The 22,322-nt window shown below is 41.2% G+C and overlaps 1 protein-coding gene across 2 annotated transcripts in view; it reads left to right on the top strand.

The window, feature by feature from the left end:
* MRRF (mitochondrial ribosome recycling factor) overlaps window positions 1–10,461 on the top strand; it is a 55,437-nt gene extending 44,976 nt beyond the window's left edge. For both annotated transcript variants that reach the window (XM_020967618.2, XM_020967619.2), the window contains exon 7: window positions 9,708–10,461. In XM_020967618.2, coding sequence (XP_020823277.1) covers window positions 9,708–9,785 — 78 coding nt within the window. In that variant the 3' untranslated portion in view covers window positions 9,786–10,461. The remainder of the gene's footprint in view (window positions 1–9,707) is intronic.
* Window positions 10,462–22,322: the final 11,861 nt, after the last annotated feature.

Here is a 22,322-nt window from a genome sequence, read left to right as displayed (position 1 = left end):
GAAGGGTCCTCCATGACTTTGTGGTCCCACAAAAAGAGTCTCCTCTCACGTTCCTTCTTTGAGCTTTCTTCCAGTTCTCCCTTTTCTGTTCCAAGCAGCTGTCCAGCCGCAACAGATCAGGGGCAGGTACTCTGGAGCAGGGCTGTCCCCCTTGCAGTCAGGGAGGGGAACTCGGGTTCCTGTCCCAGATGAGCCCATGGCCTGACTGTGTGTGGCACTGGACAAGTCCCTTCTTTCCTCTCTGCTTCACTTTCTCCATCTATAAAACAGGGATAGTGCTCCCTGCCCTGACTGTTTCATGAGGGTGTTATGAGGATAAGATGAGATAGTATTTGTGAAGATGCTTTGAAAAGTACACAGCACTATATACAGATGTGTTTTTGTATTCATTCTATAACCAACAATGAAGCTAAAACTGTGTTTTTTCTAGCCCCTAGAGCAGCATTCTATACTTTCTTGTTATTGTTCAGTTGTTTCCATCATTTCCGACTCTTTGTGACCCCATTTGGAGTTTTCTTCGCAAAGATGCTGGAGTGGTTTGCCATTTCCTTCTCCAGTTCATTTTACAGATGAGGAAACTGAGGCAAACATGGTTGAGTGACTTGCCCAGGGTCACACAGCTGGTAAGTGTCTGTGGCTGGATTTGAACTCATGTCTTCCTGACTCCTGGCCCAGTGCTCTATCTACTGTGTCACCTAGCTTCTCCAGTTAAGTACAGAGTACGTGCTTAATACATGTTTATGGAATTGGATGGGGATGGTGACTTGGCATAGGGAATCTCCTGAATGAGGAAACTTCTTCTATGTATAAGTATCTGTTATGTACCAGTCACTGTTAGGGGCTGGAGTTGATTTTGGTACAGAGATAATGACAGTGTGGTCCCTGCCATTTTGGCGTGATATGAAATAAATATGCAATGCCATAAAGTAAACTATGTTGTAGAACAAAATTGAATAAGAGCACCAAAGGTATTGAATTTGAAGTGTGGGAAAGATCAATTGTGATTATTATTATTATTAATAGCTAATATTTATATAATGCTTTAAGGTTTGTAAAGCACTTTACAAATATTATTTTATTTCATTTCATTATTTCATGTCCTTACAACAGCCTTGGAATTATTAGTATTATCATTATTATTCCCATTTTACAGATAAGGAAACTGAAGTTGAGGGAAGTTAAGTGACTTGCTTAGAGTCACACAGATAACTAAGTACCTGAAGCAGGATTTGAATTCAGGTCTTTATGAGTCCAGGTCCAACAACCTATCCACTGTGCCACTTAACAAAAGATGTTGGGGTGGGAGAGAATAGGTCAGGGAAAGCATGCTAGAGGAGGCAACTTTTAAGCTGGACCTTGAAGTAGAAGCTAGTATTCTTATTCTTGCTGTCTTCCTGGAACCCACCCCCGATACTGGCTTCTCTCAGAAACCTTAATTGAGCTCCCCTCTAGGGCACAACTTTCTTCCTCAGATCTCACAGAGCCTTCTGTTTATACTTTTTGATATATTTGTCATATCATATTATGTACTGTAGGCCTCACTCTGTGTGTATGGAAGCCACGTGAGGTAGAAGAAAGGATGCTGAAGGCCCGGGTTCAAATTGTATACCCCATTTTAGAGCTGTATGGTTGTGAGCGCATCCCATGGGGATAATAATACTGAATGCTGCCTCCTTCATGGGGTGACGAAAAAGCACTCTATAAACCTTAAAATGTCATAGACATATGAGCTGCCCCACCTCCTCCTGGATCGTAAGCTCCTGAATGCCAGAACTTTGCCATATCTAAACCTCATATCCCTGCCAGTGCCCACCATAGTGTTCTTTATACACTACAGCAGGCATTCAGCAAAATGGACTTGAATTGAATGTAGTTAATCTTTATTAAAAGGCAGATGGAGAAGTGGAACAGGAGAAAAAAAAGCAGAATTGCAAGCAAGCTGGCCATAGCACTCTCTGTCCTCAGGGTCTGGCACACAGGAGGCGTTCTGGAATATGGAAGGGGCAAAGGGAGGTGATGATTGGCTGAGGGAGTGTCCTCAGTCCCTGCATCTGCAGCTCTGCTGTCCTCTGAGTTGTTTCCTGCTTCACAACTCCTGCATGTTTTCTTGAGAGTTCTCCACGATGAAAGAGCATGGTTACTGAGGTGCTGAGAAGCATCTTATATTAGTAAAAGATTTGATGAGGAACCATATTCAACAATTCAATTAAATATTAAGCACTTTCTGTATAGAAAGCACAGTGTGGAATCCTTGGAAAAGTAAGCTATGGTCTCTGTTTTCAATAGAGCTTATAGTCTAGAAGGAGAATATGGAACACACACAAGTAACTGTAACATACAATAATCCAGTCAGTATATCACAGGGCAGCTAGGTGGCACAGTGTGATAGAGCACCAGCCCTGGATTCAGGAGGACCTAAGTTCAAAACCGACCTCAGACACATAACACTTACTAGCTGTGTGAGCCTGGGCAAGTCACTTAATCCCATTGCCTAGCCAAAAAGAAAAAAAAAGAGAAAAAGAATGGGAAGACCAGCCCGTATTTTGGGGCAGCTAGGTGGCGCAGTGGATAGAGCACTGGCCCTGAAGTCAGGAGGACCTGAGTTCAAATCTGACCTTAGACCAAACACTTGACACTTAATAGCTGTGTGACCCTGGGCAAGTCAATTAACCCCAATTGCCTAAAAAAAAAATTAAAGAAATAACAAAGTCAATATATCAGAAATCTGGAGACAAAATGCTGTGTGAAGTTTGAGATGGGGGAAGGTCATTACCATTTGAGGGTAGGGGGGTGGGGTAGAGGTGGGATAGGAAGGCTTTTTGAAGGAGGTGGCATTTAGGATCAAAGGAAGCTGAAGCCTGGAGGTAGGGTTGTGTGTATGTGTGACCATGAATATGCATATGTAAATGGACATACATTATCTGGGAGGCAGTATTATGCAGCAGAAAGAGTGTTGGCTTTGGAGTCAGAGGCCCTGGGCCTAAGTCTGGGCTCAACAACTTCTTGCCTATATGACTTTTGGGGAAGTCATACTCTCTGAGCCTCAGTTTCATTATCTGTCAAAATAGAGGATTCAATTAGATGATGTCTAATGCCCCTTCCGACTTTAAATCTGTCAACCTATAAATGATTTGCCCAAAGTCAGACAGGTAGTATTTGAATTCAGCTCTGAAGGATGGGTAAGAATCTGATAGGTGCAGGTCAGGGAGTGAATACAGGCGCCTCCCCAACACACACACACCTGCATCCCAGCCACAGGAGACAGCCTGAGCAAAGATATCGTACTGGGGAAATGCAGAGGTTTTTTGGGGAAACAAGGTAGCCCAGCCTGGCTGTAGCATAGAGTGGTGGAGGGGAGGTGAGGCTTGAAAGAGAGTGTGTGACACCAGATTTTTAAGGGGACTGCCCTGAATTTGTAGGGCCCTCATCCAGCTATAAATTTTAGCCTGTGATCTTTAAGGCCCTGTCTTCTAGAGCGCAGAGGTGATTCTTGAGTCTTTGAGGACCAGTCCAGTGAAACCAAAGTGCTGCTGGGTCATACCAGGCTGGAAAGGCTTCCATTGAGTTTTCCTTTGGCTGTGTCTCTCCTTTGAGAGCCAGCTCAGCTATGTTTGGAGGTATTCATCACCTGATTGGTTATAGGGTGACAAATTGTTTGTCCACAGCAACCTTCCTAGACTGTTTACCAAAGGGCTTACATCCACAGCAATGGAGGGAATGCCCACACTGATGATGAAATCATACATCTTTGCGTAAATAGCATTGTTGTTAGTAATAATGCTAACCTAGGAATTTGAGGCTAAGGCATTTAAACTTGGTAGGCGAAAGCTGAGCATCACAAATTTCTAATGTACTTGGTCTGCCAAATCGAGCTCTTTCAATACCTGAGACTGCAATAATGGTGACACCTGAGAAGTGTCCCTCAGTCCTTAAGGAAAGAGAGCCTGAAATCATCACTTTCACCAACAGCTCCAAGTTCTCCCCTACTTTGAGTATTTTGCATATTTTCAGCTTCAGAATCCTGGCCAAGAGTCCACACATAGCTTTGGAGTCAGATTCACAGGATCAGAGTTTTTAGAGCTAGAAGGAATCTTAGAGAGCATTTAATTCAACCTCTTTATTTGTAGAAAAGGTAACTGAGGCCTTGAGAAGTAAAATTACTTACCTAAGGTCATACAGGTAGTAACTAGCAGAGCTAGGGTTGGAGTCTGGGTTCCTGGAATTTAAGTCAGTATTCTTTCTACTGTTCTATATTCTAGGATTAACTTACATTGATATAGAATTTTCACAGTCACCTTTAAATTAGGTACTATGGGCACTATTAGCCCCATTTTACAGATGAGAAAACTGAAACTCCAAGAGCTTTAGTTACATGCCTATAGTCATACAGATAGGAAGAAGGAGAGGGAGAATGTCAGTCCAATTCTTCCTGATTCCAAGTCTAGTGATGTATCCACTGTACCAGGGTGCCTTCCCTCTCCCTATCCCAGGGGGAGGGTTCAGCGATTTGCTAACTGGGTATGCTGGCCTTTGGAGTTCCCTAGACCCCAGGGAATGAGTCTGCTATGTGAGATATTCCCTTTCAGGGAATATTAGGGAAAACATGTGCTGGTTTCAGGTCTTAAACTTTCGTCTTCAGCATATAACTAAATATTGGGAGAAAACAAGATGTTGGGTGGACTAGTAACATGGGGACAACAGGAAATATGTTCCTGGCTGGCCAAAAATTATATTATAAAATTTTAAAATAAAAAAGGGGTAATTTTGCAAGGCCAAAGAGGATCAGTCAAAATTCTGATCCATCTATCACTGGGTAATAATCTATTCCCTCTAGGATCTCAGATCTAATGAGGAAGATGATATGTAAATAACTATGCACATATAAGGTACATTCATAGTAGCAGGAAAGTAACTTTGGAGGAGAAGTCACAAATGGCTTGTACACTCACAGAAGTATATTGACTAGAATGGAATAAAGGAGTTTGTAACCCTATAGAATTTTCTCACCTTTTTTTAAAATTAATTAATTTTTAGTTTTCAGCATTCACTTCCACAAGATTTTGAGTTCTGAATTTTCTCCCCATCTCTCCCCTCCCCTCACCCTAAGAGTGTTCATTCTGATTACACCTTCCCCAAATCTGCCCTCCTTTCTATCACTCCTATCCGCTTATCCCCTTTGTCTTCTATTTTCCTGTAGGGAAAGATAGATTTCTGTATCCCATTGCCAGTATATCTTATTTCCCAGTTGCATGTGAAAACAATTTTTAACATTTGTTTTTAAAACTTTGAGTTCTAGTTTCTCTCCCTTCCTCCCTAGTCATGTTATGAAAGACTGTGTTTCTCTCCATCCTGTCTCACCCCCCCATTTATTCTGTTCTCTTCTTTGACTGTGTCCCTCCTCAAAAGTGTTTCCTTCTGATTACCTTCTTCCCCCAATCTACCCTCCCTATCATCCCCCTCTCTCTCATTCCTTTCCCCGATACTTTCCTGTAGGATAAGGTAGATTTCCATACCCAATTGAGTGTGTATGTTATTCCCTCCTTAAGCCAAATCTGATGAGAGTAAGGTTCACTCATTTCCTTTCATCATCTCCCCCTCATCCCTTCCACTGTAAAACCTTTTTCTTGCCTCTTTTATATGAGATAGTTTACCCCATTCTATCTCTCCCTTTCTCCTTCTCCCAGTACATTCCTCTCTCACTCCTTAATTTTGTTTTTTTAGATATCATCACTTCATCTTCAGTTCACCCTGTGTCTTCTGTCTACATATATATACACATTTATGCACATATGTATACACACATATATATATACACACACACACACACATATATGTGTATATATATATCCTCCAGCTACCCTAGTACTGAGAAAGGCCTCATGAGTTACGAATATCATCTTTCCATGTAAGAATGTAAACAATTCAACTTTAATAAGTTCCTTATGATTTCTCTTTCCTATTTACCTTTTCATGCTTCTCTTGAATCTTGTATTTGAAAGTCAGATTTTGTATTCAACTCTGGTCTTTTCATCAAGAATGCTTGAAAGTCCTTTATTTCATTGAATGTCTATTTTTTTTCTCCTGAAGGATTATACTCAGTTTTGCTGGGTAGGTGATTCTTGGTTTTAATCCTAGCTCCTTTGACCTACAGAATATCATATTTCAAGCCCTCTGATCCTTTAATGTAGAAGCTGCTAAATCTTATGTTATCCTGATTGTGTTTCCACAATACTTGAATTGTTTCTTTATGGCTGCTTGCAATATTTTCTTCTTGACCTGGGAACTCTAGAATTTGGCTATAATATTCCTAGGAGTATTCTTTTTGGGATCTCTTTCAGGAGGTGATTGGTGGATTCTTTCAATTTCTGCTTTACTCTCTGGTTCTAGAATATCAGGGCAGTTTTCCTTGATAATGCCTTGAAAGATGATGTCTAGGCTCTTTTTTTGGTCATGGCTTTCAGGTAGTTCAATAATTTTTAAATGATCTCTTCTGGATCTATTTTCCAGATCAGTTATTTTTCCAATGAGATATTTCACATTTTCTTCTATTTTCTTCATTGTTTTGGTTTTGTTTTATTGTTTCTTGATTTCTCATAAAATCATTAGCTTCCATTTGCTCCATTCTAATTTTTAAGGAATTATTTTCTTCAGTGAGCTTTTGGACCTCCTTTTCCATTTGTCCAGTTCTCCTTTTTAAGACATTCTTGTCCTCATTGGCTTTTTGGACCTCTTTTGCCATTTTGGTTAGGCTATTTTTTAAGGTGTATTTTCTTAAGTATTTTTTTGGGTCTCCTTTAGCAAGCTGTTGACTTGTTTTTCATAATTTTCTTGCATCACTCTCATTTCTCTTCCCAATTTTTGCTCTACTTCTCTTAATTGGTTTTCAAAATCCTTTTGAGCTCTTCCATAGCCTGACACCATTTCATATTTTTCTTGGAGGCTTTGGATGTAGGACCTTTGACTTTGTTGTCTTCTTCTAAGTGTATGTTTTGATTTTCCTTGTCACCAAAATGAGATTCTGTGATCTGAGTGTTTTTCCAGTGTTTGCTCATGTTCCCAGCCAATTACTTGACTTTTAAACTCTTTGTTAAGGTAAGGGTCTGCTTCCAGTGTGGAGAATGTACTGTCTCAAGCTTCAGAGGTTTTGTAAAGCTGTTTTCAGAGATACTTCTAGGGAGACAGCTATATGGCACAGTGGATAGAGCTCTGGCTTTGGAGTCAGGAGGACCTGACTTCAAATCCAGCTTCAGACACTTGACATTACTAGCTGTGTGACCCTGGGCAAGTCACTTAACACTGATTGCCCCACCAAAAAGCAAAAAACAAAAACAGAGATACTTCTAGGGACCTGTAAGTTTTCAGTTCTTCCAAAATGGTATGTTCAAAGGTGAGGTGTTTACTCCTTTCCTGGCCTGTGCTCTCGTCTGTGAGTGACCACAAATACTGTTTTCTGCCTTGAAACTGTGAGGAGGATTCCCTCTCCACTGCCTCCACATGTTCAGCCGCACCAGTGTTCCTCCTCACCCCAGGACTGTGACCCAGATCCAAGCAGAGGCAAAGACAATCCTGCCTCAGTGCCAGCAAAGAGATCCCTATAATCCCCTCTGATCAGCTTCTCGGTTCCCCCACCTCCGTGGGCCAAGAGCAGCGCTACTGTCACTGCCACTGCCACAGGGCTGCACCGGGGCTAGGGCCAGGACCACTGCTCCTCTCATCCGGGTCTGACAGACCTTTCCTACTGACTTCTAAGTTTTCTTTGGTGTTTGTGGGTTGAGAAGTCTGGAAACCGCCACAGCTGCCCGTAATTCAGTCCCCTGAGGCCTGCTCCAGGTTTTGGGGCCTTGTTTTTGCCTGTGCGGCCCATGCTGAACTGCACTCCTCTCCCAGCCTGGTGCAACAGACTTTCCCATCAACCATCCAGGTTGTCTTGGGCTGGAAATTTGTATCACTCTGTCTTTTTGTGGGTTCTGCTGCTCTAGAATCTGTTTAGTCATTTTTACAGGTATTTGGAGAGGTTTGAGGGAGAGCTCAAGTGAGTCCCTCCTTTTATTCCACCTTCTTGGCTCTGCCTCCCACCTTCTTTCTTTTATTTCCTTTCCTGGTAGAATCTGTTGCCCTCACTTCCCTTCTTCACCCTTTTCTTCCTACCCCTCCTTCTATTTCTCCTCCTTTCCCCTGTTTATATAATTTAGTTGATCATTCAGCAAACAATTATTAAGCACCTACTTTCTTCCATAGTCCTGTTCTAGGAGCTGGGAGAAATAGAAATGTTATATAAGACATGCTCTCTTTCCTTATAGAGCATGTAGGATAAGGTACACACACAGGAACTGTTAATGTATTGTATTTTATGTTAAGTGCAAAGTGCTATGGGAGGTCCAAGGGGATTTTTTTTTTACCTCTCAAAGTCATCACCTACGAAGGGGAATGAAAAAGGAATAACACGGTATGTGGTGGGTAAGGAGGGTACAGAAAATATAGTAGTGTAGTTGCTTGGATTATAGAATAGGTGGAGGGGAGTAATATGTAATAAGACTAGAAGGTTTAGGTGGCACCAGATTATGTGGTGCCCTCAAATGTCAGGCAAAAGATTTTGAAATTTACTTAATAGGTCATTTGGAGCCACTGAAGATTTTTGAGCAGAAGAATAACCTCATCAGATCTGTGCATACAGATGATTATATTGGCAGTAGTATGAAGGGTGTATTGAAGGAGAGAAAGAGTAGAGGTGGGAAGACTTGTTAGAAGGGTATTGTAGTCGTGTAGCCAGATGATAATAGAATAGAGCAGCAGTCCTCAAACTTTTGATCCCTTTATACTCTTAAAGATTATTGAGTCTCCCTTCCCAAGAACTTTTGCTTATATGGCTAAATATATTAATAATTACCATATTAGAAATTAAAATGTTTTAGTGTTATTATGAAAATAATTTTGAACTTACAGACCTCCCCCACCAAAAAAGAGATCTCCAAGAACCTTCAGGAGTCCCCAGATCACACTTTGAGAACCACTGGAACAGAGACTATGTCTACCTGGTAGAATCTCCTCTTCTTTCCTCTCTTCTCTCTAGGGGAAGGTGGGGACAAGGGTGGAGTGGGGTATGGGAAGTAACATGTCCTCTGGACCTTCTTAGCAACTATGTTCTTTTTTAAAAATTCAATTTTATTTTATTTTCAATTTCTAATTATTACCCTCTGCCTTCCCCCTCCCAATGCATTTAGAAGGCAGAAAACTAAAACTCATTACAAATATGTATAGTTATGCAAAACAAATTCCTGCATTAGCCATGTCCTGTCCAAAAAAAGAAAGAAAAAGGGGAAAAAAAATATGCTTCAGTCTGCACTCTGAATCCATCAGCTTTCTATCTGGAATAGATAGCATGTTTCATCAATGAGTCCTTGGGAATCGTGGTTGGTTATTGTGTAGATCGGAGTTATTACTTAAGTCTTTCAAACTTGATTATCCTTACAATCTTCAGCAGTCATTTTTTAAATGATGAGGCTTGATGCTCTCCACCAATCAGAGGGCATCGGCAGAAGGAGAAATAGGATTAGAAGAGATCTTTGGATGGGGTTGAATTTTCTTGTACTCATGTCATTATCATGAAGTGACACAGGTTGGTACAACATCACAGGGGCATTCTTGTATTAGAGCACTGAATTTGCCTTTTTTGGAATTCCTGACTCTCTTGTTGTGTCTCTCTACAGATTGGACAAATGGCAGATGACACAGTGGCTGAGATGGACAAGCACTTGGCATTGAAGACCAAGGAACTCTTGGGATAAGAAGGAAACTCCCAATGAGGCCAGCTGTGGGAAGTCTGCAGAAGCAACAATGCCCTAGGCTGCACTTTAGGGCCAAAGCTTTGGAGCATTGCAGTTGATTGGATTCTTCTCTCCTGTGCTTTTTGTATTACTCTTAGGAGATGTCCTTTTTGGATGTCTTATTCAAGCCAAAAGATTGTCTCCTGTCTCCAACCACATCAACTTGTATAGGACTGGACCATTATAACTCTTAGATGACCTTAATATGGAGTGGTTTTATGCTGGGCATGCCTCCACTAAGTAAATCCACTAAGTAAATACTTGTAGTTGTGAAATATACCCATGCCAGGCTCAGTTTCCTTCATTTGATGTTCCTAAGGGAGCAAGAATATTAGTAAATTATGACCCTCTGTCTCCTCTCTGTCTGTGACCTTCTGTCTCTCTTGAAGCACTACCTCAAGGAATCGTTAGTGTGCTTATTTTCTTCCTTTTGATTGAGAAAGTGGGTGCATTTTGTACTACTAATTGCTCCTGAGGTTGAACTCCGTGTTCACAGTTGGAAAACTTTACCTGTAATTGATAATCTGAAGCTAGGCCCCAATTTTAAATGCCTCTGTATTTTGCCTGTAGTGAGTTTTCATGGATGAGTTAGGTCTAAATAAAATGAAATGAATAAAAACAACCAACAGGGATGAAATCTTTCATTTCCATGTCTTCTCTTGATTTGAGACCCTTGTTCCAGTAACTTAAAAAACAAAAACAATTGGAGTGGCCCACCTTCAGAAATTCATTTAAGTTAGAAGCATGGAAATAGAAGATTTTAGAGCTGGAAGAGACCTTAGAAATAATATACGCAGAAATATTTCAAGACAGGTTAAGTGACTTGCCCAAGTTACTGAATCTTGTCAAAGGATAAAATTGCCTGGGAAAAAAGCAAGAGGTTCAAACTGGGAACAGAAATGTTAAATCTCAAAATCACCAAATGCTAGAACTGAAAGGGTCCTTAGAACATACAGTGTTGGAGCTGAAAAGGAACAGAACACACACAATGTTAGAGCAAAGAACATAGAGTGTAGAATTGTAAGGGAGGTTAGAATGCATTGAATTTTAGAACAGAACAAAATCTTAGAGCAACAAGGCACCTTAGAGGTTATCGAGTCCAGTCCCCTCAGTTTTAGAGGTGTAGGAACCAAGGCTCGAGAGATTAGGTGACTTGCCTAGGGTCACACAACTAAGATGTGTCTGAGGCAGGATTCAAATGCAAGTCACATCATGCTACCTTTCCAAGGAGCCCCACTAATCTTGGGGCAAGTATAATTTCTTCCCACAGTTCACATGATGGATGCTTTCTAGTCAGTGTCACAACTATAAGACATGTTCCTCCCAAAAGGACCTGATATTTTAGTGGCTTGCAAGCTCATATGGATCTGCTATTGTGATATGGTAGCCAAAAAGTCTAATGAAATCTTGCACTGCATTAAGAAAAGCACAGTGTGCAAAGTGAGGAAGGTGACAGTCTTGCTCTACTTTGCCTTGATCAGACCATGTCTGCGCTAATATGCCCAGTTCTAGGCACCACATTTCAGGAAGGAGAGTCTCTAGAGGAAGCTGATTGGGATTGTGAAAGGCTTTGAGATGTTGTCATATGCGCAGCTTCAAAGTACAGGGGGATTTTTGTTGTAGAGAAGGTCGAGGTGGGAATGGAGTAGAATAGTTGTCTTCAAGTATTTGAGGTGACATCATGTGGAAGACAGATTAGATTTGTTCTGTTTGAGGAAAATGATAAATGTTGGAGAGGATGTGGGAAAATTGGAATGCTAATACATTGTTGGTAGAATTGTGAAATGATCCAACCATTTTGGAGAACAATTTGGAACTATGCCCAAAGGGCTACAAAAATGTGCATACCCTTTGATCCAGCAATAGCACTTCTGGGGCTGTATCCCAAAGAGATCAAACAAATGGGAAAAGGACCCACATGTACAAAAATATACATAGCAGCTCTTTTTGTGGTGGCAAAGAATTGGAAATTGAGAGGATGCCCATCAATTGGGGGATGGCTGAGCAAGTTGTGGTATATGAATGTAATGGAATACTATTGTGCTATAAGAAATGATGGAACAGGCTGACTTCAGAAAAACCTGGAAAGACTTATATGGTCTGATGCTGAGTGAAGTGAGCAGAACCAAGAGGACTTTGTACACAATAACAGCCACGTTATGCAATGACTAAAATTGTTGACATTTCCAGAGGCCTCAGGATGGATAATGCTGTTCACATCCAAAGAAAGAACTATGGAAGTCGAATCACTATCACTTATTTTTACCTTCTGTTGAGTTTTGTTTCGTCTTTCTGATGGTTCCTCGTATTGGTTTTAATTTTTACTTACAACTTCACTAATGTGAAAATATGTTTAATGGGTATGTAAATGTAAAGCCAATATCAGAATGTGCGCCATCTTGGGGAGGGTGGGGGGGAGGAAAAGGGAGAAAAATGTTCAACTCAAAAGCATATGGAAAAAATAAAAAAATTAAAATAAAAAAAAAAGATTTGTTCTGTTTGGTAGGAGCAAGGGGGTAGAAGTAGCAGAGGGGCAAACTTAGGCTTGATGCAAGGAGGACCTTTGGGACAATTAGAGCTATTCCAGAGTCAAATGGGCTTCCATGAGTGGGAACAGATCTTGTCTGAGATCTTCAAGCAAATGCTCAATGTTACAGAGAGGGTTCCTGGTCGGGAATAGGTTGGATTCTTTGGCCTCTGAGGTCCCTTCCAACCTTGAGATTCTGCAATAACTGCCTCTAATTAGTGGCTGAAATAGCCCTCCAACAGCAAATATACTTCCACCAAATGCAGGATTTTTTTTTTAATAAACAGAGGAAATGATAAATTATGTAGTAACTCCACTCCAAAGGCATTTGGTTCTTAACAGCCGAGTCCTCTGTAGTCTTTAAATAAACAAAAACTTATTTTGTGAACAGACAGGAAAAAAATGAAAGATTTTCTATACTCGGGTTCCACATGTCAACAATTTCTCCCCTGTGTGTATTTTGGCCAGAGCTCTATATCATGATAAATGAATAAAGGAAAACCTCGAGCCCAAGGCAGTCCAGACAGCTCAGCAAATGGCTTTCAGCTGATTACTCTATTTTAGTTGACATTTATCAAATAGTTTCTTGGTCCCTCTCTGTGTCTGTGCTGCAGGGGTAGCAGAGACTGAAAGGCTTTACCTGCCCAAATATGCTGAGAAGTTCTGGAGCAAGTAATATGCTTTTATTAAAAGGGGAAAGGCTAGGTCAGAATGGAGAAGCAGTGTACTGTAACGTAAAGAACACTGAATGGGGTGGGGGGGTGGAGGTGTCAAAATATCCAGATCCAAGCTCCAGCTCCCTCTAATTAGCAGCATAGCCTTGAGTAAATCACTTACCCCTCTGGACTTCAATTTTCTTACTTGTAAAATGAGGGAGTTGTGCTCAGTTGTCTAATACTCTCTCTTCTAAGTTCTCTTACTTCCTGTTTTTTGTTCTGTCTTCTAAGGTCCTTTCCAGCTATACTATTCTTCATTCTAAGGCCTTTCCTTGCTCTTATATTCTTTGTTCTTTGTTCTAATATCCTGTGTTCTAAGATCTTTTCCAGCTCTAACATTCTAACACTCTAAGACAAACTCTTAGAGTTTAGATACTGGGTGTATGGAATACAGAGAGGCTATTAAAACAAAACAGATGCAGTAACCAGGGGCAGGGGCAGGGGGAGGAGGGCAGTGGGCCAAAATAGACAGTTTGACCTGAGTGGGCATTAGGCATTGAGTGGGTGAGCTGAAAAGTGATCACTGAAAAAAAAAATACAATAACCAATCAGGAAGGTTTTGCTGAGGGTACAGGAATCTCTGAATACATGGATTGAAAAGGAGTGGTCCCCTAGGCCTAGGTGGTGTCCCATAGCAGTGGTAGTGTAGGTTTTTGCTAAGGGACTCAAATCTATAAACCTATCCAGATGAAGATTTGGTGAAGGCTGCAAAAACTAAAGGGAAATAAATGAGCAGAAGGTGTTGATCCTGCCAAAAGAATTATGGGGAAGGAAGAGCTTTGACAAGTATACGAAGGAAGAGAAATTCTAAGAAGTAACCTTTGGGGACAAGATGAACAGTTGTTTCATTTTTTGCCATCTGTCATTAAGAGAATAAATAATGAAAAGGGAGAAGGACCAAAAGTAAGGTAGACCTTAGCCTTGAATTCAAAGACTGGTAAGAGTCAGTGTTGTAATGAAAAGTTCATTGGATTTGGAATCAAGATTTGGACATCAAATCTTGGCTCTGACACTCACTGCTAGTATGACCTTGAACAAGTCAGTTAACCTTTCTGTGCCTCAGTTTTCTCATCTGTGAAATGAGGGCATTGACCTCATGACAGAAAGTGATAGATGAGGTGCAGAATAAGGTACAAATTTTTGAACATGGCCAACATGTACATTTGTTTTGTTTGACTATAGTTTTGGTTTTGTTTTTTGTTATAAGAGAAGGTTAAATTTGGGGGAGTGGGGTGGGTTGAGAAGAATTTCATGAACAGAGGGTGCCTAGTGATGGTAAAACAGAAACCAAAAAAATGATAAGAGCATCAGAGAAGCATTTAATATAATGCATAGAAGAAAATAGAATGAGTTCAGAAGGAACATAGATGAGCAAGAGCTTTGGAACTAACATATTGAATTTATTATTTGCTGAAAACTCCAACCTATACATGACAGAGATTCACTTTTTTGTGTACATTTCTCTTTTTTTCATGTTTTGTATTTGGAAATGTCCATATTTGTTGATGTTTGTCGACTTTAGAATAACTATATGTGTGTATACATTACATATGTATGTACATGTATATACACACATGTATACATATATATTTTTTTAATGAGTAGTTGGACTAGCAGATCTTTGAGGCCCTTTCCAACTCTGAATTCTTTGATCTTCCAGAGTGGATTGATGGCTGTCATTCAAGATGGTAGCAGAGTGAATTGATAATAGCTCATTTAACAGTGCCATCCTCACAACTCTGTGTGAGGTAAGTAGTGCAGACATTATTGTTTCCATTTTTGCAAATTGGGAAATCAAGGTCCAGATCAGAGAAATAAAGACTATAGTCATATTATTTTATCCTCAGAAGAACTTTCCTGATTGGGTTTTTTGGAGGGCTATTATTGTTTTAATTGGTCATAATACTTAATAATATGTAATATGTTTTTACAATAATATTAAAACAATAACTAATATAATAATGGTAATTGTTTTGTTTTATTTTTCCTATTACTTCTTTTCTGTTCATTGACTCAGTGCCTAATGTCCACTCAGATCACACTGTCTGTTTTTCCCATTTCTTTTCCCTTTTTATTGTATCTGTTTAACTTTGCAGCATTCCATACACCTCCATACCCAAACCCAGGTCTTCTGATTTCAAGTCCATTGTTCTTTCTACTATACCCTGATGCCTTTCACTATGGCTTTTTCTAGACTCTATTTATTGCTAATACAAGCTGCAATGTAAACTTGTTTGTTATGACCCAAGTCAGTTGCTGGTTCATAGAGCTGGTTGCTGACATGATTGTTATCTCTTTCCAGATTGACATCTTTTACCTGGTACCAGTATTAGCTCTAATATTCTGTGTTTTGTCTTAATATTTTCTGTGTTAAGCTCCTTCTCTTCTGTGTTCTTAAATTTATCCTCTAATGCTTTATTTCTTTGATTGCTAACATTTTATGTTTTGATGAGTCTCATAGATAATACATGTGTCTCAGTTATTATAAGTGGAAACTCTCCTCCTTTAAACAATGTTTGGATTTGATCTCCTATAGCATCCAGGTATTAAAAGGTGCTACTGGGACTTAAGCAAATCAGCACCATGGCCAGCAGTCAGGCTAGTGCTGACAGAATCATATTAATAAGGAAAAAGTCCTGGGTTCAATCACTTCAGTTGGTGAATTAAAGTTGTTGCTCTGCATGCTACAAAAGGTAGTGGAGAGAGAGATGACACAAACAACATTATTGTGCCGAAGAAGGCCTGGATCTTCAAACTCTTTTACCAACAACCGTGTGACCTTGGATGAGTCATTGAACTTTTCTGGGCCTCAGTTTTCTCACCTGTAAAACGAGAGGCTTAGATCTAATAATATTGCAGGACCTTTACAGCTCTAACATGCTATTCTAAAGTATTTTCAGCTCATTCTATGTTCTAACATTCCTTCCAAATAGAACATTCTCAGGTCTAAGATTCTAGGTTCCTAGATTAATAGATTCTAAGTTTGTAGGGATCTTAGAGGACAACTAGCCAAAGCCTTTCATTTCACACATGAGGAAATTGAAGATCTGAGAGGTTAAATGACTTCCCTGAGTTCACACAGGGAGTTACTGGCAGGATGAGAATTCTAATCTAGGTCCTTTGCCTCCAAGTCCACTGATCTTTCCATGGCTGCTTCTCTGTTCTAACCTCCCTTCCAATTCTGACCTTTTATATATTTTTATATTCTGTGTTTTAATGTCCCTTTAAGCTCTAGCAATCTTTTAAATTTTCTAATAGGCTTTGTTTTAAGGTCTCTTCCAGCTGTATAAACCATGTTCTGTGTTATAACATAGTATGTTTTAAGGCTCTAACATTCTGTGGCCCTATGTGATACCCAAAGCACGTTTACAACTGGAACCTGAGGTGTTTCTGTGACACAGGGATCGTTCAGAGACATCCCCTCCCCCTGCTCTCCCTACCCAAGCCTGGCCTGCTGGGAACACAATCTTCCACGGAAACAGCAGGGGAAAAAAAAAAACCCTTAGGACTCTGGCAAGCTCTTGACATGGTTAAAAAACCAACATTGCTCTTCAAAATAGATGTGATTGGGCTCCTTGTGATCCAAAAGAGACACTAAGATTGCTTTGTGCAGGGATGAGCCATTCGCCTGATTGTGTGCTTCCCAGATTTGTATAAAACAGAATACGGATGGTGTGTCAGAGTTTACCGCTCACAGACATTTTCTGTGGCAAGCTCTGCAAAATGTATCAGTCCAATCTCTGCCTCCTATATTCAGTGTTGATTAGACACTATTTCTGCCTGGATTTTCAGAAAGCTCAAGTGCTTTTTTAATCACTACCGAGGCTCATTACTGCTCTGCAGTGACTCTCATGTCCTCCAGTTCTCCTTTCAGATTAGATTCTATAGTCAGATGAATATTGGATGATTTCATTACATACAAATGCAATCAACAGTTTTGCATAAATTTCTTCCCTTTTCTTGAGTTTCAATTGACCCCAGCACCCATGGCGGCAGGCGCAATACACATGTAAATGAGATGGATTTGCAGCAAAGACAGGAGCCTATAGAGATGGGTACAAACACAAACTCTAACTATGTTAGAGCTGAAAAGGATATTAGAACACAGACCATGGAATGCTGAAACTAGAAGGGGCCTTAAAACAGAATGTTAGAACATAGACCATAGAATGTTGAAGAACATAAAATATTAGAACACAGATTTCAAAGGCGGAAGGGACCTTAAAGAAGCTCTTCTAGATTATTTCTGATCCATCTTCCTCTTGACCTCCTATGGTTATAGGAAGTTCACATAGAAGGTATATTATCCTTCAGACTTTGGAACTCATTCCATGCTGGCCCAAAGTGTCAAACTCAGGGAGACCATCCTAGAGACATATCTCTTTTTCTGCTCATTCCCAGAAATATTCTGTTTTAAGGATAACGATCAGGGGTGTGCTGGTAAATGCTTAACTGGCTCTTTGAAAAGACAGAACACACTTTTAAGTCTAATCTAAATTATTAGCATTTGTCTCAATGACATTCTCAAGTCTAGACAGTCAACAACAAAATGATAAATCATGCCCTGATTTGTGGCATTTGCCAATTTCCAAGGTGTTTAACAACCGGCTCAAGACTGGCACACCTCCGAGGATTATCATAGGGCTGTAGACTTGCAAGCAGAAGGGACCTCAGAGGCCATCTAGGCCCACTATCTCATTTTACAGATGCAGAGACTAAAAGTCCAGGGCAAGGGTAAGTGAATTGCCGAAGGTCACACAGACCATAAGCATCTGAGGTAGGATTTGAGTTTCGGTCTTCTGATGCCGGAAGTCAGAGGATGATCTTTTCTTCCGCTTTACCAGTAAGCCCTTGAGCTATGTCCTGGCAGCTCAGGCCCCTCACATGACTTTTCCACTGGGCTGATTTGCCCAGCCTTGAGAGTACATTGTCCTGTACCCTCTCCTTCACCCTCTGTGAGCTAAAGAATTGTCAAGAGTGGGATTTCTGAAGCATTGAGACTTAAGATAGAGCAGCCCCAAGCTCCAAGCGCCAAGATGGCTAATAGCCTTCGAGGCCTTGTTCCAATGAGTGGTAGCCTGGCTACCTTGCTGGGTCTTGTGCCCAGGCAGGCAGATGCTTACAAGCTTTTGGAGGATGCTAATGAGCACGCACGTGCATATGGCTACAGACACAGCAGCCTGGCAGAGGATGCCTGTTCCTTTGTTATCTCTGAGAGGCATCACAGCAAAGAGTGCTGCTAGATGAGGAGACCTGGGTTTGAGTTTGGTCTCTGCACTTCCTCATGGCATGACCTGTGCCAAGTTATTTCATTCCCCTGAGCCTCAGTTTCCCTTCCTGTAAGAGAAGGATAATCATCCCCTACTGTGGCTCCTTCATAGGGTCGTTGTGAGAATCAAATGAGGTAATGTATGCAAAGCATTTGTAAACTAAAGCTTACACACAGACACTTATGAATTATTACCATTATGACCAGTTTATTCTCAATGTAAAGTTAAGACAACAAACAATCTTAGTTCCAGGGCCACCATATCATATCTCTCCACCGGCAGATCCAAGTTCCAGTCTCAGCTTTGCCGCTAAGTCTTTGTATGTTCTTGGGAAAGTCACATTTCGTCTCTGGGCCTCAGTTTCTTGCTTTGTAAAATTGGGAAGTTAGGCTAGATCACCTCTAAGGGTCGTTCTGCCTCCCATATCCTCTGTTTTAACATTCTATTTATTCTAAGGTTCCTTTGAGTTCTAACATTCTGTGTTCGAAGTTTCCTTCCGAATCAAACGTTCTGTGTTCTGTATTCTAACATTCTATTGTTCTAAGCTCTCTTCCAGCACCAATAAAGAAATACCCCGTGATTATGCAGTGAGGGCTACCACCACAGTCCAAATTCTCTTCCTCTTTCAGTTTCCATCCCTCCTTCCCACTTAGTGACTTTTTTTTTGCTCCCTCTCCCTTCTTTATGTCTCTGACTGCTTCTCTTTCTTTCTCTCTGTCTCAGCCTCCTTTGTTTGCCTGCCTAACTGCCTGTCTCTCTAGCTCTCTCTGCTGTATCTGTGGCTGAGTGAGAGCTGACCTCCCCCCTCTGCAGGTCTAAGTGGCCTTTAAGAAGAGGGGAATGGGGGGTGGGTAAGGCTCTGAACTTCGAGGAGCCCCATTGCAGTGACCTCCCCGCTGGCTGGAGTAGAGCCCCCCTGGCCATCCATCTTCCAGTAATGTGAGTTTCTCCTCTTCCCCTGGGATGGCGTAGGGGGAGGGGAAAGGCTTCTAGAAAGCCATCACTCTTTCTCTCTTCATGAACCCATTTTATTACTGTTCCCAGAGTTTGACTGGGATACATCAGCGCTGAGGTCACCAGAGAGGAGTTTCTATGGGGGAGGAGGGAAGTGGGGAGAACAGCTTTCCACATGGAGGATCTTTTCTGTGGTGCCTCAGGCAAACAGACATTTATTTCTTTATCCTCCCTGTCTTGTTCTTTGGTGAGGCCCATACTCTCTGTGTGACCTGAAACTGCCCTGTTTCCTTTTCCCAGGTTCCTCTTGCCCAGGGCTCCCCATCCTGAGGACAGCCTGGGATGTGTGTGACCCAGGGTATCACAGAATATCAGAATGAGACAAAATCTTAGAGACCATTTAGTGCAGTGTGCTGGGTTTGGAATTGGAAGACCGTGGTTCAAATCCTACTCCTGTTAAATATCACTAGTATAATCTTAAGCAACTCAATTCACCAACTTGGGCCTCAGTTTCCTTATCTGTCAAATGAAGAGGTTGGACAAGAAGATCTTTCAGGTTCTTGCCCTCTCAGATGTTAGAACTTAGTTTCAAGGAAGAAAATTGACTTGCCTAAGGTCCCACAGTGACTGAGTAACAGAGCTAGCCTCTTGACTCATATCCCAGTGCTCTGGCCCACTGTACCACACACAATGCCTCTCAGGCCAGGCCTACCTCCTTGCCCATCCCCAACTTCAGAGAATAAGCATTGCTCTCTTACACTCACTGATAAGGAAATGAGCATTTATTAAGTGCTGGTATCAGGTGCTTTAAAAATACCATCTTACAAAAAAAAATTAAAAGAAAACAAAAAAAATTAAAAAATAATAAATTAAATTTAAAAAAATTTTTTTTAAATACCATCTTACTTGACCCTCACAACAACCCTGGGAAGTAGGGGCTGTTATTATCCCCATTTTCTAGATGAGGACACAGGCTAGGGTCACACAGCTAGTATATGTCTGTGGCTGGATCTGAACTCAGGTCTTCCTTCCTTCCCTGCACTTTATCCACCAAACCTCCTAGCTGCCTCTAGGTAAGGATGATCCTGATGTTATTGCAAGGCCATCCACCATCTGCCCACTTTGCTTTTCAGGCTTTACTGCTTACTATTCTCTTATGTATACTTACCACTCAAGGCTAAACCAACCAGCACTCTCCACTCCCTCTTTTTTCCTCGCCTTCACTCTCCCCCGCCAGGGTTTTCTGCCTTTGAACCCTACTGTTTTCTCTACCTGATCTGTCCTTCTTCACCTCATTCCATCCATGCACTCTACCTATCTATCCTTCAAGATCCAGCTGTTATGTCCCTTTTTCTTCCTCCTCAGGTGCCTCATACCCCTTTTTGTACATATCACATTTCTATCATAGTTATGTGTATCCCTTCCTCTCCACACCTCTCTTTCCCCCTCGCTGCTAGACTGTGGCTTCTGCAGGGCAGCAGCTGTGTATTCTCCTTTAGTGTCCACCATATATCCAAGCACAGAGCTAAATACATAGAAGATACTAATTCTTGTTAAATGAATGGGTAAATCAGCCCTGAAATTCCCCAATAGTAAGCAACTCAAGAACAAGGATCTTATCTTCTAATTTTCTGAGGCTCTGTGATCTTGGACAAGTCACTTCTTTGTACTGGGGCTCAGATTCCATGCTGGAAAATGCCAGAGGTTGATTAGAGATGATTTTGAGGTTCCTTCTTGCTCTGTCTTTCTACATTCTATTATTCTATGCTGTGAGGGCCATTTCAGCTCCAATATTCTACCTTTTATGGTCTCTTCCAGCTTGAAAACTCTTGACAATAGCATTGGACTCTGTAGGATTGTTTGCTAATTAACTTCTCTGGAGTTCCTTCCCTCCTTGACTAAGGTCTTGACAGAGAATCAGTGGCAGCTTGAGCTGGCCTTCTAGGGAAGTGGTTAATTTCCAATTTCCTGTACTTCTCCCAGAGCCTAGAGAACTGGAGCGCAGGCAGAATTAGGCAGTATGAAGAGACAGTTTAGGATAAGGCCTAGGATAGGGCCCAGCCTTAGAGCTTGATTAAATTAATCCCTGAGGTATTCTGTTCTAGGGAAGACCAAGTTAAGTCTGAGAGCCTGAAATCAAATATAAGGTTGTAGAAAAATCCAAGAGGGGCTGGTTTCCCTTTCAAGGGAGAAAACTACATTTGTTCACTGATAGGATTAGAAATAGGGCCAACTTTGGATTACTTTTGATGCTACTGGAGATGGGGGCCATTTGTGCGAATAATTGGAAATGGCGGGTTTCTATCTGGCCTCTCCAAGAGCAGAGGCTCAGTGGGAGCCCAAAAGTCCATTCCCCAAGGACAGTAGATTTGGTTCCATAACTTCCTGAACTACTTTTGATCTTATATCACTGGGCCACAGAGAGATTTCTGGGCAGGCAAATACTGTCTTCCTGGTGGGTTTAAAAGGCATACACCTGCACAAGACCAGAGAGAGTGTTTGCTTCCTGACTAAAGGCAGGAGGAGGGATAAAATGATGTCCCTGGATATCCCTGTTGACCCTTGGAGTGGTATGACTATTGGAGGCTGGTGAGATAATAATAATTCACATTTATATGGCGCTTTTAGTGCTGTCTACACAATGTCAGGACCAGCTCTGGAAGCTGAGAGAAATCAATAGCCTTGTCCATGATTGTATAACTAGTAAGCATCTGAGGCAGGATTTGAACACACATTCTTCTGCCACTCACCCCTAATCCCCAGGAAGACTCACATTCTATCTATTGTGCTATATACTACCTCTTTAGGACAAGGGTATAAAAGGGAGCACTTCCCAAGGTCTTCTAAATAATTCCATTGGATGAAGGGCAGCATGGCATAATAGAGTGAGCTTTGGCTCCAAACCTGGCCACTTAACTACCTGCAAGTCATTCATTATTCTCTCTGGGCCCCAGTTTCCTCATCTGTAAAATGAGGCCATTGGATATGATAAACTAAAGTTTTAAATCTTTGATCCTATGACTTCTAAAGA

This window comes from Phascolarctos cinereus, unplaced genomic scaffold, assembly GCF_003287225.1.
Source record: "Phascolarctos cinereus isolate Bilbo 61053 unplaced genomic scaffold, phaCin_HiC Scaffold_2;HRSCAF=192, whole genome shotgun sequence".
Taxonomy (NCBI): domain Eukaryota; kingdom Metazoa; phylum Chordata; class Mammalia; order Diprotodontia; family Phascolarctidae; genus Phascolarctos; species Phascolarctos cinereus.
Note: the sequence above shows the minus strand (reverse complement) of the source record. Positions and strands in the feature narration are given on the sequence as shown.